The 15,990-nt window shown below is 38.3% G+C and overlaps 1 protein-coding gene across 2 annotated transcripts in view; it reads right to left on the minus strand.

Moving 5' to 3' along the window:
* The window catches only part of LOC134806122 (synaptic vesicle glycoprotein 2C-like), a 76,604-nt gene that overhangs the window by 3,729 nt on the left and 56,885 nt on the right, over window positions 1-15,990 (minus strand). For both annotated transcript variants that reach the window (XM_063779405.1, XM_063779404.1), the window contains exons 3-6: window positions 5,818-5,979; window positions 1,594-1,738; window positions 968-1,107; window positions 408-652 (exon numbers count right to left, since the gene is read on the minus strand). In XM_063779405.1, coding sequence (XP_063635475.1) covers window positions 408-652; window positions 968-1,107; window positions 1,594-1,738; window positions 5,818-5,979 — 692 coding nt within the window. The remainder of the gene's footprint in view (window positions 1-407; window positions 653-967; window positions 1,108-1,593; window positions 1,739-5,817; window positions 5,980-15,990) is intronic.

Raw genomic sequence — 15,990 nt, forward strand, 5'->3', positions numbered from 1 at the left:
AACTCTTGTATTTGTGGATTCTATGGGTATGTGTCAGAAACAATATGATATTTGTTTAAAATTGTCAAACGCGTTATTTAGAGAAAAGGAATACCATTTTGGACGACTGGTGCAAAACTAAAGGTATACCAATTGGAAGGATTTACTGGAGTCAAAAATTTGAAGCTCCCATTTATGATTGAAATTGCAATTAAAAGCTCCTGCAACCGTATTTAAATGGGCTTTTTCGACTACCTACTGTATATCATTATTAGCATCTTAAGAGCTCTGCTCTTGTCGGTGGAGTAATCGGCACTCATTTATTTCATGGACCAGTCTGTTGTACAGAAGCTTCAAACCCCTCAAGCTACATCACTATTTTTGAAGAAAGTTTAGCAGGAATCGTACATAACTAAGCAAATACTTACTGGGAAATCCTTAGCGCTCATCCTAGTATTGACCACGAAGATTTTCTGCAGCACCTGCAGCGCCTGCTCAGGCTGGTTCACATACAGCAGGAACCTTGGACTCTCTGGAAACGGCAGCAGCAGCAACACCACCAGCAGACTTGGGATTCCGCAGGCTGCCACGAAGACGCGCCATTGGTTGAACTTGAAGTCTTCTGTGTCCGCCCAGATGAAGCGAGGGTCTTGGATGATTAGCCAGGCTATGCCTGGAATAAGATGCAGAAAATTCGTAATATATAAGACTGGTTAGATGGAAGTGCGAATAATGTGGGGGACTTAATATTAATGGCGAAAAGGGCGAAAAGGGACAAACCGAAAAATCAAAGTGGTTTAGATTCTAGTTCCCACTTTCCGTATTCTTCATCAATACTAACCCAGTAAGCTAACTTCGGTTTTGTCATCACGTTCTCAAAGATTGAGCGACATGTTTCGCTTTATGACGAGGAATCTACCACTTAAAATACCTATTTGAGTGACCCCATTTAATATATTTAAGATACATAATGTTTAAAGAAACTCACAAGGCAGCAATATACACCCAAGCGTCCAGAACACCTCAAGCCGGCACAGCATGACGTCCCGATGCCGCAGGGAGAGGAAGTCCCCGAAGTAGGGGAAGATGAGGCCCGTGGCGCCGATGATCCCGAATCCGGAGAAGAACCTGCGGACGGCCACGTCTACAAACAATAGGTAAACAGGCTGCTGGGGAACGTGGACTGAACAGAGCCAGGACATTTTGCAGTCTATGAGCTGATTTTGAGTTCTATGTCATCCAAATAAGACTGGGCTCGAACTGGACTATCGCAAATTCAGAAAACGTGACCTCCGAATCACGCCTTCAGCCAGGAATTCGGCCGCGGTACGCGCACCACAAAAGAGTTAAAGTGCACGTGCGATCGAAGCTGGAACACCCTCAGCTAATCTTCTAGTGTAGGTACATACTCCTCCACTTCAGCAGGCATAATACAGCACCAATGCAATGGAAGGGCAATACGCAACAACTTTGAAAAAATGTAGACTTGGTAATTTGTATCGGTACCGTAAGTCCGATTAGACCATGCTGGACATGAAAGCTGCCAGTGCGTCCAGTAGGGTTCCAATTTATTGCCTTCTTGGCTGCTGCAGTAGTAAGAGCCTCAATAGATACCTGCAGGCCAGGAAAGCGGGGTAGCTCTGCACTACGCTGGACACAAAGGCAGCCAGCGCGTCCAGCAGCAGGGCTCCGATGATGGCCTTTTTACGGCCCCGGGCGTCCGCCAGGTTGCCCCAGAAGTAGGAGCCCACACACATGCCTGAAACAGCGGTTAAGCATTATTTTTAGCTCCACGGGAGTAAATTCCCCTTAAACCGCACAGTGCTCCTTTTAGTTGTAGGTTTATATAAAGTTATATACTTACTGAGTATAATTGCATGAATTATATAGTATTTTAAATTGTATTTTTCTTATTTACTGCATGTTAATTATAAGATGTAATAATGTTTCGAAAAGATATGTCCCGCCGAGTTTGTTGCCGGTCCCGTATTGGTATACCCTCCTCCAATTGAGGGGGGATTTAAATCTTCTCGAGGCAGAGGTGTACGGTTGGAGCCGGTATAGTTTTATCCCATCAAAAACATAAATGTAAAAAAGGAGAGCCAAGTTCAATACAAAAATTATGCTTGGCTGTGGGGTTCGCCGCAAAAAGAATGGAGATCTAAATGAGTGCCAAGTTCTATGCAAAATCCAAATATGTATTTATAAGAACAAAATAACATTATAAACAAGTATTAAACTCTATTTCTTTGCTTTATTGGATACCTATAACAATTGCTGTTATTTAAAAAAAATGTGAGATCTTAAAGTAGGTTAGATTTGACTTGGCCAGTTTTCATTACATCAGTCATTTTATAAAGTTATTCAACATATATATATATATATATATATATATATATATATATATATATATATATTGTAATTCTGATAAAAACTAGCCAAGCCAAATCTAACCTACTTTAAGATCTCACATTTTTAGGGTTCCGTACCTCAAAAGGAAAAAAACGGAACCCTTATAGGATCACTCGTGCGTCTGTCTGTCTGTCTGTCTGTCTGTCTGTCTGTCTGTCTGTCTGTCCGTCTGTCACAGCCGATTTTCTCCGGAACTACTGGACCAATCAAGTTGAAATTTGGTACACATATGTAAGTTTGTGACCCGAATACGGACATGTAACGTAAACAAATGAATTTTAAACATGGGGGCCACTTTTAAGGGGTAAATGAAAAAATGAAAAAAAAAAATTTTCAAACTATATCATGTTACATATCAAATGAAAGAGCTTATTGTAAGGATTTCAAATATTTTTTTTTTATAATTTTCGAATCAACAGTTTAGAAGTTATTCAAGAAAATAGGCAAAAAATGACCATTCCCCCCCCCTTATCTCCGAAACTACTAGGTCTAACATTTTGAAAAAAATACATAAAATAGATCTATACCTATAGATGACAGGAAAACCTATTAGAAATGTACAGTCAAGCGTGAGTCGGACTTAATTACAGTTTTTAATCCGACCCCTACGGATTTTTTAAAGAGATTTCACTCACGTTTCACATAAAAAATACATTGTTAACAGTGCCGGATTACTTAGAGTAGTAGTTTTCTTAGAGTAATTGGTGATAATTTTCTGATAAGATAATCATTTTAAATATTTAACGGTCTTACCTACTTACGAGTAATTGTAAGGTCAAATTAAAAATAATGTTTAAAAAAAATGTTAAATTGAGAGCTAGCTTAAAGTTTTTTGTACTCGTCGACTTTAATGGTTGAATTAATAAAGACTTTGTAACCAATAAGCAAAACAAGCACGTGCTTACGGCACCACGTTCAGGGAGGGCACCAAAATGCCAGGTTGAAAAAGGTGAACAAATTTTAAAATTAGGGACAGACACATCGTTTTTACCACACGATTTTTTTAGCTGTCCAAAAGCTAATTTGCAAAAATAATGGCGCGTAATTCTTTGGGAAACAATCGGTAGCAGTAGAAGAGTCGTGATTACATGCATAGATTCGATTTCAACCCACTCTTTTGCGGTTCGGCGTTAGGTCTTATGCGAGGCCTTCTGCCTTACGGCAAAGTTGATCTTCTGCCTTAATTACACTTGGGCGTGGATCCAAATCCAAGCTTTCCTCTTTCGCAACTGGGCCTACTGCCTTTCTCACACTTCGCCAATTCAATTCCAAGCTCTCTGCTTTCTTGCATATTTTATGCATGAAAACAACCTCGCTGAGACCCTTAAATATCGAGCCCTATGTGAAGCTAGGCTGATAGAAAACTGTCCCATCCCTTCTCTGTATGAAATCCTGGATTCGCGCCTGGTTGGGACTAAAATTAAAATTGCGTTTTTATATCGAAAAATTTTCGCGCTCCCTTCGCTCGCGTTTTCAATTACTTTATAAGGATATATGATAAAGGTGACATTCGGGTGGCGACTGCAGCAACATTACTCTGTTGCAACGTTACTGCTGCAGTACTGTCAACTTCCGTGATAAAATGATGTGACTGATTTCCATACTAAAAGTAAAAATGTACAACTGTCTATCATATTGCGTTTTTATATCGAAAAATTTCCGCGCTCGCTTCGCTCGCGTTTCTATTACTTTCTACGCTATGATAAAGGTGACATTCGGGTGGCGACTGCAACAGCATTAGGTACTCTGTTGCAACATTACTGCTGCGGCACTGTCAATTTTCGTGATAAAATGATGTGACTGATTTCCATTCTCAGCTGTAATGCGGCAATGAACTTCTCTCAATTTACCAAAAAATCAATGTAATCTTGATGACCCTAGGGAGAGGGGGCACCTAGAAATGCTTAGGGCATCAAAATATCTTAATCCGGCACTGATTGTTAAAAATTGTGTAATATACGGAACCCTTGGAACGCGAGTCCGACTCGCACTTGGCCGGTTTTTTTTAAATAACAGCAATTGTTATAGGTATCCAATAAAGCAAAGAAATAGAGTTTAATACTTGTTTATAATGTTATTTTGTTCTTATAAATACATATTTGGATTTTGCATAGAACTTGGCACTCATTTAGATCTCCATTCTTTTTGCGGCGAACCCCACAGCCAAGCATAATTTTTGTATTGAACTTGGCTCTCCTTTTTTACATTTATGTTTTTGATGGGATATCAATACTTTTTGTAAAGAAAACAAGGCAGGTATTGAGATTTAATGTTTTTTCTTGTGTTTCCGCCGCATGTTTTTTCACTTCTTATCTTTGTATTAATTATGTGGTGCCGCGCGCCGCCAACGACACACCGTTGGCCGGTCGTTTAACGCGTATTACAAGTTTTTTGTATGGGGACACCACTTATTTTTTGACTTAACTTTATTTTTATATTTCTTTTATATAGCAAATATAATAATACATATATTGGGATAGTTTCAAATATCTGCTTGTAACGGTTCCAACGCTACAATTAAAAAATATTTTTTTGTATGGGGACCCCCCTATTTTTTACCTTTTTTTATTTTTAGATTTTTTCCTACGCTTACACACAATTACCGAGCTGGATTCCAAATTTCATCCTTCTAGGTCATCTGGAAGTAGGTTAGGTTTAGGTACTATATGTCAGTCACAATAAATAAAAAAATTGTATGGGGACCCCCCCTATTTATTAACTTTTTTTTATTTTTAGATTTTTTCCTACGCTTACACACAATAACCGAGCTGGATTCCAAATTTCATCCTTCTAGGTCATCTGGAAGTAGGTTAGGTTTAGGTACTTATATGTCAGTCACAATAAAAAATGGTTTTTTTGTATGGGGACCCCCCCTATTTTTTAACTTTTTTTTATTTTTAGATTTTTTCCTACGCTTACACACAATAACCGAGCTGGATTCCAAATTTCATCCTTCTAGGTCATCTGGAAGTAGGTTAGGTTTAGGTACTATAAGTCAGTCAGTCAGTCCCAAAATTTACGACTTTTTGACCTTCATATCTTTATAACCGTTTGAGCTAGCTTCATGAAATTTGGGCTTCTAGATGTCCTTATGGATATAATTAAACACACGTAGTTTTATGTGTTTACGTTAAATATGTTTTGAGTTATAGAAGGGTCAAAAGTGGCACCAAGTGGTTCGTGTAAAGATACACTCGGCGCTGGCTAGCCAGTTCCTTTGCTTGAACTTGGCTTGACACGCTGCCGCGTGTCTAGATTTGACGCAAGCGCATTGTAATATGCCTACTTGAATAAACTATTTTTAGTGTTCCGTACAAAACTTTGTTCACGGAACACTTATGGGATCACTTCGGTCTTGAAAATCAGTTAAATGCGTTTTTTATCTTTTATCTTTTATAGGTACGAGTATAGGGTGTAGGGTATTACCTATAAGTGGCGTGGCGGTGAGGCTGCCCTTGTCCGCGGACTTGAGTTTGAAGTCGCACTCAGCCGCCGGCAGCACGAAGCTGAGGGTGGTGGTGCTGAGAGCGCACACGGCGTACACTGCGCCGCACGAGAGGAGTAGCATCCATTGGAAACAACCGTAACCTGCAAGTAGAAACTTGTTTAGGGCATGAATACCATCCGGAATCCCGGCATACTTGGTCACAAAAATATGTCTGAATCTCAGCAAATAGGCCATGTTTGTTACAATTTCTAAAGCGCACAGATTTGAATTTCTTTCCTTTCTTTTCTGAGGATACCGAGATAAAATGTCGGATTTTGGACTTTACATTTTGAAGTTTGTATATAAACACTGGTTGTGATAGACCGATTACCAATTATAATTGGTAAACAAAACAATATATTATTTACATATAAATATTAACGGCCTCCCAGCCTGGCCGGTAGTGCATTCATGAGTAGTAGTAGTAGTGCCTAAGGACTTTTGCAGCTGTGTAAAGCAAGTGTTATAATACGGAAAAAGTGCAAATATTTTACGTTATAAATATTTAGTTAGTTTATTTTGGCGTCCATCGTAATTTGTCGCGAATCAAACCCATCGCAAACACGCTCGGCCTTGCCACGCCCGCCATTCTATTAATTGGATGAGCGTTTGTGACTAAATCCCATTTGGTTCTGCCGACTACGCTATTTCGGGGTCATTATCAGAAACCACTAAAGATACCAGCGTTTCTTCTGTACACTTACATAAGCCTTCTGAGTCGATCACGGAGTCAATGTTTAACACGTTCCCTGTCCGGGTGCCCCATGTGGGGTCATGAACTCATGAAGCTTTTTTTCAAAGAGTCCGTGCGTCCACTATGGGGTCACAACTTCAAAAAACCTTACAACTTGGGCGTGTGTCTTTGTCATGTCATTTTGTATGGGGACAGTGAATGTGTTAACAATAATCGAAATTAAACTTTCGTGAGACATATTTTAAACTGTTTAGAATGTAGTTTGTGTTTGTTTCGGGCCAAAACATGTCACCAATAGCGACTAAAAATTCAAGTGAGTGAAACCGTTGTCGTCTAAACAGTGTTAACAATATTATACCTATAAATATGTCGAATATACTGAAAAAGAAAACACTTGACTAGGATTAATTTTTATCACGCTACGCCTGCGAGCGATACTACATTTTTTATATTAAAGAAAAAAATTAAAACGAGGGCCCGACTTTCTTGAAGTAGTGATTTTTTAAAGTTTTTCTATTATTAAAGGGTGGACCTTAACGCGCTTCAGCGAAATTATCTGCTTTTGCGAAGGTCGTTAGACGTTTTTGAAGGTCGGTACTGTGCAGGTGGCGTAGCCAACCTAACCCATGACAAATTTGAGTTCTCTGAAGAGAACTCAAGTCTCTACAACAGACTGAGGTCTCAAACAAGTTGAAATAACTCGAGTTTCCACTTAATTATAAGAGTCTGAAAAATTTAGTCGACTCTTAAAGCAGAGGGCTCAAAGGAGTCTAAAAATAATGTGACAGGATTAAATAAATACATACAATTTCTACTCGTATTGGAATCTTAATTACTTAATTAATTTAGGATTACTTAGTACAATTTGTCCCCAAAGAGGGTACAGACAGATCTCACAAAAGAAAGTTCTTAGGTACCCCATTTAGGGCAATTTACTAGGGTTAGCCAACTAACTCGGAGCTAACCATTTATACAGGGTTAAACTGTAGGTACTGTATAAACGGTTAACTCCGAGTTAGTTAACTAATAAACAAATCTACAAGATTCTCATAGGCGTCGGCTGCTAAATATTACATAAGCAAACAAACTGTTTGTTTGTTATATCCCACGTGCCACGACTTTGGACTTTGTCACCGGCGTCTATTTTTGCGCGTGACGCCAAGACAGACAAACGTATATATTTATATATAAGCCGCAAGGTTACCGTAATGGACTTCCCGCCCTGTTGTTTCCTTCCGTGTACTAAAAATTTGTAGATAAATTGATGATGTAGATTAACTTACCTATAGTCTGTATTTTTAGGTATTTAAATAAGGCTACAAATATAATGACCACCAAAAAATACTTTGGTACCCTAAATAAAAAAATCATGCTTACCAAAAAAAATTACTGAACACCAAAAAAATAAGGCCTAAAAATACAAAAGTACCACCATTTTAATTACGACTGCACTTCAAATTGTATTCAAATACCAAATATATTGAATGATCACCAAAAATCATTAATGATCACCAAATCTTGAAGACCAAATTAATGCGATATTTACACCTAAATAAACCACTATGATTACCAAAAAATGTATACATATTACCAAATAAAGTAAACTGATGCCAAAATTACTAGCCCCTCCCGCTCAACCGCCCGTACCCCGCACCGCATACCTACCTTACCTAATCTACTTTTCTAGTAGCATTTCGTTATGCTACTAGAAAAGTAAGTCAAACTGCTATCAGTTAAGTGGGTTAGGTTAGCACTGCGACCCTTACAGAAACGAAATGGTACTAGAAAAGTAGGTTAGGTTAGGTTTGAACTGCGACCTTTACAGAAACGAAATGCTAGTATATAAGTGGGTTAGGTTAGGTTAGAACTGCGATCCTCACAGAACCGAAATGCTACTAAAAAAGTGGGCTAGGTTAAGTTTCAACTGTTACCCATACAGATACTAAATGCTACTAGAAAAGTGGGTTAGGTTAGGTTTGAACTGCGACACATACAGAAACGAAATGCTACTAGAAAAGTGGGTTAGGTTTGCTATCCTATGAAAGCAAATGACTCCAAAATAATAATTATTCTAGAAACGAAATGCTACTAGAAAAGTGGGTTAGGTTAGGTTTGAACTGCGTCACATACAGAACCAAACTGCTATCAGAAAAGTGGGTTAGGTTAGGTTTGAACTGCGACCCTTACAGAAACCAAATGCTACTAGAAAAATGGGTTAGGTTAGGTTTGAACTGCGACTCTAACAGAAAATAAATGCTACTAGAAAAGTGGGTTAGGTTAGGTTTGAACTGCGACCCTTACAGAAAAGAAATGCTACTAGAAAAGTGGGATAGGTTAGGTTTAAACTGCGACCTTTACAGAAAAGAAATGCTACTAGTAAAGTGGGTTAGGTTAGGTTTGAACTGCGACCCTTGCAGAAAAGAAATGCTACTAGAAAAGTGGGTTAGGTTAGGTTTGAACTGCGACCCTTACAGGAAAGAAATGCTACTAGAAAAGTGGGTTAGGTTAGGTTTGAACTGCGACCCTTACAGAAAAAAAATGCTACTAGAAAAGTGGGTTAGGTTAGGTTTGAAAGGCGACCCATACAGAAACGAAATGCTACTAGAAAAGTGGGTTAGGTTAGGTTTGAACTGCGACCCTTGCAGAAAAGAAATGCTACTAGAAAAGTGGGTTAGGTTAGGTTTGAACTGCGACCCTTACAGGAAAGAAATGCTACTAGAAAAGTGGGTTAGGTTAGGTTTGAACTGCGACCCTTACAGAAAAAAAATGCTACTAGAAAAGTGGGTTAGGTTAGGTTTGAAAGGCGACCCATACAGAAACGAAATGCTACTAGAAAAGTGGGTTAGGTTAGGTTTGAACTGCGAACCTTGCAGAAAAGAAATGCTACTAGAAAAGTGGGTTAGGTTAGGTTAGGTTTGAACTGTGACCCTTACAGAAACGAAATGCTACTAGAAAAGTGGGTTAGGTTAGGTTAGAACTGCGACTGTTACAGAAATAAAATGCTACTAGAAAAAGGTGACAAAGTGGATTAATTAATTTAATAGGATAACGAAAATTATATTAAAAATTTGCACATTTTTAATTAAAATGTGGTTACAATTTTGGTGGTCATTTACTATTTTTGGGTTTACAATGATTATTTTGGAGTCATTTGCTTTAATATGATATCAAGATTTAAAAATTTGGTTATAATTTTACATTAAAATGGAGTTCTAATTTTGGTGGTTATTTACTATTTTTGGGTTTACAATGATTATATTGGTGTCATTTCCTTTAATAGGATAGCAAGATATAAAAATATGGTTATCATTTCACATTAAAATGGGTTTGAAATTTGGTAATCATTTTCTATTTTTGGGTTAATAATGATTAGTTTGGTGTCATTTCCTTTAAAAGGATAGTAAAATGTAATAAAATTGGTAATCATTTCACATTAAAATGGTGTTATAATTTTGGTGATCATTCATTATTTTAGGGTGGTAAAATAGATTTTTTTGGTATTAAATTTTACTAAATCTGGTGATCAGTTAAATAGCAGCCTTTAAATAAAAGTAAACAAAATCTACTATTACCCTCAAATGGTTCCTTAAGCCAGTTGAGGGTAGATGGAAACATTGCATGATAAAATAATGTAGGTTTTAAGTCAGGGGGCCAATTCCAGAAGGCACATTTGACGTTTCGATGGAATATCCAGTTGACGCGGATAATTCGTCACTTGTCGAATTGCGTACACTTGCCATCTGTCAGTGAACTATATCCTCACTAGAGGTGGGGCGTTGTACTGAAATAGTTTTTGGGACAGGTTTTTCTTAATGGACGACTTTTTGTTTGTCGAGTATTTAAAAGCACGGACTTTAATTTTCAAAATATAACAAATATGAAGTTGCCAACACCTCGTACCTCCATTCTTACCTTTACTTTAAGTAAAATATTTTTTTGTTAACTGACAGTCGTACGGGTATCTGTTGGATCAAAAAATAATGGAAATAATTTTTACATTGTTAATATGTCATTTGATTAATGGCCTTGACTCAAAACGTCACCATACGTCGGATTCCTACTAATGAAAAGTCGATATTTGCATAAATAACCCTTATTTGTAAGACGCTTAAGTACGGTAAACACTTAAATTGCCTATTTGGGGTGGTACATGTAAAACTGGTATTTTCATAGAAACGTACTTTTGGTACGCATTTTGCCAACGTGTCCCAGCTCTAGTTAGGATCGCAATGGATCGCAAGTTGTTGCATTTGACAGCGTGCGATCGTAACTGTCAATGAAATCACATCATCACTAGACTTTTTTGTCGATGGGTGTGGCCGCCATATTTGGATTTATGACATTCAAAAGGGGATCCTACGGCATAGAGTAAACTGCATTCTTATTTTTCTACAATATTTTGATTCTTCTACTGGACGCAAGATGGAGTTAGCATCTTGGCGTTATAAAAATAAACCGCAAGAACATGACATGCAGTTGCGTGTGGTTGCGTGGGTGTAGATCTATCATGAAAACGAACATGACTGTGACAATTGTCTATGATTAAAAAAATAATTGACAAATATCATAAAGCAATACATATACTCCAAAATGGCAAAAAGAAAACAGATTTATTATAAACATACTTACAAATGATATAGGTAAAAAGTTTGATTTGTAAACCAATGGTCGTGGGTCCTAACCCCGGCTATTATTAACAATGAACTTGTTGTAACTATCTTAACCGATTGCTTTTCGGTGAAGTAAAATATCACGAGGAAGACGGAGTAGCTACTATAAGGTATATATTTTTCCCCTCTGGGTTAGATGGCAGGGAGAGATAGTGAAGAATGCCTGAAAATAAGCATTTATTTTGTTGTTAGACTAGTTTTCTTTTATAAAATTTTTAATTGTCACAACAGCAAGCTAAAAGCCCTAAGCCATGAGCCAGGGTATGTTAGGTGCAGGCTTAGGGGCTAATCTCGAGGAAACCGGAGCTTCGGCGACTAGCTGCCAACTTTCCCAACTCACTTTTACATCAGCTCCTTTGATTAATAAATTCAGGTAAAATTCGTAAGAACTAGTGCCTGTGCCATACTCTACATTGGACGCTATGCCTAATTAGTTGTTATTAATGTTGAATTTTCAATGGCATATAAGACACCGGTCGTATACCAACTTAGAAATTTGGATTTTCTCAGTTTGAATGAATAGCAAACTGGAGAGTTTTAGATTAATTTAAAACTTTACTTATTATTCATTTTAGGTATTTTGTGAAGAAAGGTCTTCACAGACATTGACAGAAAATCGGGAAACACCGGCCAGGTGCGTCAGACCACGCAAAATATGCCCACTTCTTTTACCATGTATATCCATATATCATTAAAATACCGTCTTCGCAGCACTACACTTCAGTCCTTTTATTAGAAAAGTAATATGTTTACTTGTTTAGGTACCTATATGTAAGTAATTTTGTTCTGTGAAACTTATTGTTTGTGTTACGAGACTTACGAGTAGGTAACTTTGGCACAATAAAGCCTAGATCCCAATAAGGCCTAGTTTACCCTCTGGGTTGGAAGGTCAGAAGGCAGTCGCTTTCGTAAAAACTGGTGCCTACGCCCATTATTGGGATTAGTTGTCAAGTAGACCCCAGGCTCTCTCTTATGAGCCGTGGCAATTATGCCGGGATAACACAATAAAGAATATTTGGCTAAATAGTTAAATCCTTATTTGATTAGACTCGTGTATTTAACCTACTCGTATTTTGCCACCTAGTAGGCTCGAATTGGTTGTTATTTGTGGCTTTCCATAAAATAAGGGCACGTCTTTATGCTTCAAGTGCAATAAGGACGTTTTCATCAGAAATTCCAATAGAAATTGGACTAAATTGAACTAAAAGCCACATTTTTACAAGTTTTTATGTAGTTTCACTTTCACCTGTCCCGTTGTCTGTTTGTAACAATCAAACCTAAAGACCCACTTTCCGGATGTTCAATGAACCTGAAAATTTGCATACATAAGTAATCAAGTTTTCACAGATGTTCCGAATAAATATAGTTTTTTCAAAGGACTGTCTCATTTCAATCGTATACAGAGACAATCATACTATCTTTGTCTTACACATTACACTAGTACTAGCATCCAAAAGAAAAGGACGACTATAGTTTTCCCGGTTCTTACTGACTGATAAATTGGTTTGACCAACTATATAACATTGATGGATCAAGGCGGTTTGTTTACAGAGGGCTTGCGGCGAAACCCGAAAATCGAAATCTCTTTATCTGCCACTCTATCGCTCGGATATGCAAGAGTGATAGAGAGGCAGTTAACAAAATTTGGAATTTTGTGTTTCACGGTAGGCCCATTGTTTGTGGTAATTTTTCCGCAAAGACGAAGTACGCACGATAAACGCCAAAAAGTTAGTATTTAAATGTTTATGATATTCATTTAAATCGTCGTTGGTGGTTCTTGCTTGTGTGAGTCCTAATGTCACTGTACTATCACCTGCGTACTCAACCTTCACGTTATAATTTTTTTTTTTAATATTAACGCTGTCATAGTAACGAAAATAATAAACACGTCAATCGAAGTAAAGAATTTAATATCCAAGAAAAAAATGCTGAATATGTAAAGCATCATTTATTATAGAATTAAAATGATATACCAATTATACGGGTTACATCTTAAAAAAGATGATTATCTTGGAAAGGATACACAGGTGAACAAAGTTAAGGTAAAATAGGTACATAATTCACTCGGCTTGCCTGGCCCACGCATGCTGCACCTACCACAACCACAGCCCGTAGAAACCTGGGGGCCCGTAGAGGCGCAAACCGGCGGAGCGCAGCGCAGATCACTTTAAAATTATCAATGTATTTTCTTCCCTATTTCAATTACCTTCAGGTATAAATTTAAATGCTTTGAGACCGACTTCGGAGCATCACGGAGGATTGTTACTCCGTGGCATCGAGGAGCACGTTAGAGGATACCGCGGCGGTAGGCGCCGGCATGCCGCGGCATCCCCCGGCATGCGCCGAGGCCTCCCGCGGCGTGCGCCGGAGTAGCGCCGGGACGACGGGGGAGAACTCGTGCACACTAGTCACTAATCCCTTGTGATAGAGTACACGCGGCGGCATTTCCCGGCCTGCGCCGAAGTGCTCTCTGGTGCGCCGGCCGCCAGCGCTTGGGCTGTGCGCGCTCGCGATATCGCGGGGGATTTCACCTCGCCGGTGAGCGCTGCGCGGCGTAAATCCTCCTCGGTGATCTGCGCTGCGCTCCGCCGGTTTGCGCTGGCCTTTATACCTATATGCTTCTGGTAATGCTCTAGGTAATGGGACGAACATCCACTTTGGTGGACACGTTCAGAAAAAGGAGAATATTATACAATGAGCTTTATTTCCATATGACCCAAGACTCTTTCGAAGATTTCAGAAACCAATATCCAGCAAGCACCGTCTGGCTTTCCGCTTGGAAGATATGGAAATACAATGCACGTACCTACATATATAAATATGTGTAATCATGTGCCGAAGCATATTAAGTTATTAAGAGGAAAGGGGATGACCGGTTCTCCATACAAACGTAGTCCCCATTTTCCTCTCTGGATATTTATATTATGGAATATAGGTAGTTAGCCATCAACAAACTGTAGTGCCCAATGCATTTTGCTACATTGTACAAATTTAGATTTCAGTTTGTCAGGTTTTGGCATTATTTTCTTCCATCAATCCCACGTTCTTCAGTGTTCATGTGTACAGATTTTTTCAGTTTCAGGAACGCGTGAAAATCTAAAGTTTAAATAAAAGAGAAGAAATTTCCGATGGCTGTGGGAATGTAACAAAATTTTAAAGTAGCGATTTAAGATAATCAATCATCTACAAACACGTTTTCGGCCACAGCGAATACGTTCACCACTAAGAATGTCGGTGGTGCGCTCTCAAAGTAAAAAAAAAGAGTAAGTAAATATTAACTACTAGCTGTGCCCGCGGCTCCGCCCGCGTGGAATTCGGTCTGTGTCAGTAAGCGGCTAATTTCTAATCCTAATTTCTCTCCCTCTCCCCTGGAGGCGGAACTTGAAGTAAAGTTGACAGATGGATATGCTAGAGGATTGCATGTAGTCCAGATAAAATATTTTACAGTTACCACTAAATAAAACTACACTCCAAAATCAATAGTTTTTTTCACCCTTATTCAAATTTTACACGTGATTTAAACGACAGAGTAGTAGCTAGGTGTACCTATATCGGACGATACAGTAAGGTATACGCGCGCGAGCGATAGCGAAGAGGCCTACCTGGCTAGAGCGCCACTCACCGTGGTCTTCTTCAGACTCCTGAGGAAGACCACGTGCCCCTTGTAACCTCAATGCGTTGCGAGACTTTCGCGAATGATTCGATTTTTAGGGTTCCGTACCTCAAAAGGAAAAAAACGGAACCCTTATAGGATCACTCGTGCGTCTGTCTGTCTGTCTGTCTGTCTGTCTGTCTGTCTGTCTGTCTGTCCGTCTGTCACAGCCGATTTTCTCCGGAACTACTGGACCAATCAAGTTGAAATTTGGTACACATATGTAAGTTTGTGACCCGAATACGGACATGTAACGTAAACAAATGAATTTTAAACATGGGGGCCACTTTTAAGGGGTAAATGAAAAAATGAAAAAAAAAAATTTTCAAACTATATCATGTTACATATCAAATGAAAGAGCTTATTGTAAGGATTTCAAATATTTTTTTTTTATAATTTTCGAATCAACAGTTTAGAAGTTATTCAAGAAAATAGGCAAAAAATGACCATTCCCCCCCCCTTATCTCCGAAACTACTAGGTCTAACATTTTGAAAAAAATACATAAAATAGATCTATACCTATAGATGACAGAAAAACCTATTAGAAATGTACAGTCAAGCGTGAGTCGGACTTAATTACAGTTTTTAATCCGACCCCTACGGATTTTTTAAAGAGATTTCACTCACGTTTCACATAAAAAATACATTGTTAACAGTGCCGGATTACTTAGAGTAGTAGTTTTCTTAGAGTAATTGGTGATAATTTTCTGATAAGATAATCATTTTAAATATTTAACGGTCTTACCTACTTACGAGTAATTGTAAGGTCAAATTAAAAATAATGTTTAAAAAAAATGTTAAATTGAGAGCTAGCTTAAAGTTTTTTGTACTCGTCGACTTTAATGGTTGAATTAATAAAGACTTTGTAACCAATAAGCAAAACAAGCACGTGCTTACGGCACCACGTTCAGGGAGGGCACCAAAATGCCAGGTTGAAAAAGGTGAACAAATTTTAAAATTAGGGACAGACACATCGTTTTTACCACACGATTTTTTTAGCTGTCCAAAAGCTAATTTGCAAAAATAATGGCGCGTAATTCTTTGGGAAACAATCGGTAGCAGTAGAAGAGTCGTGATTACATGCATAGATTCGATT

Source organism: Cydia splendana, chromosome 2 (assembly GCF_910591565.1).
Source record: "Cydia splendana chromosome 2, ilCydSple1.2, whole genome shotgun sequence".
NCBI classification, from domain to species: domain Eukaryota; kingdom Metazoa; phylum Arthropoda; class Insecta; order Lepidoptera; family Tortricidae; genus Cydia; species Cydia splendana.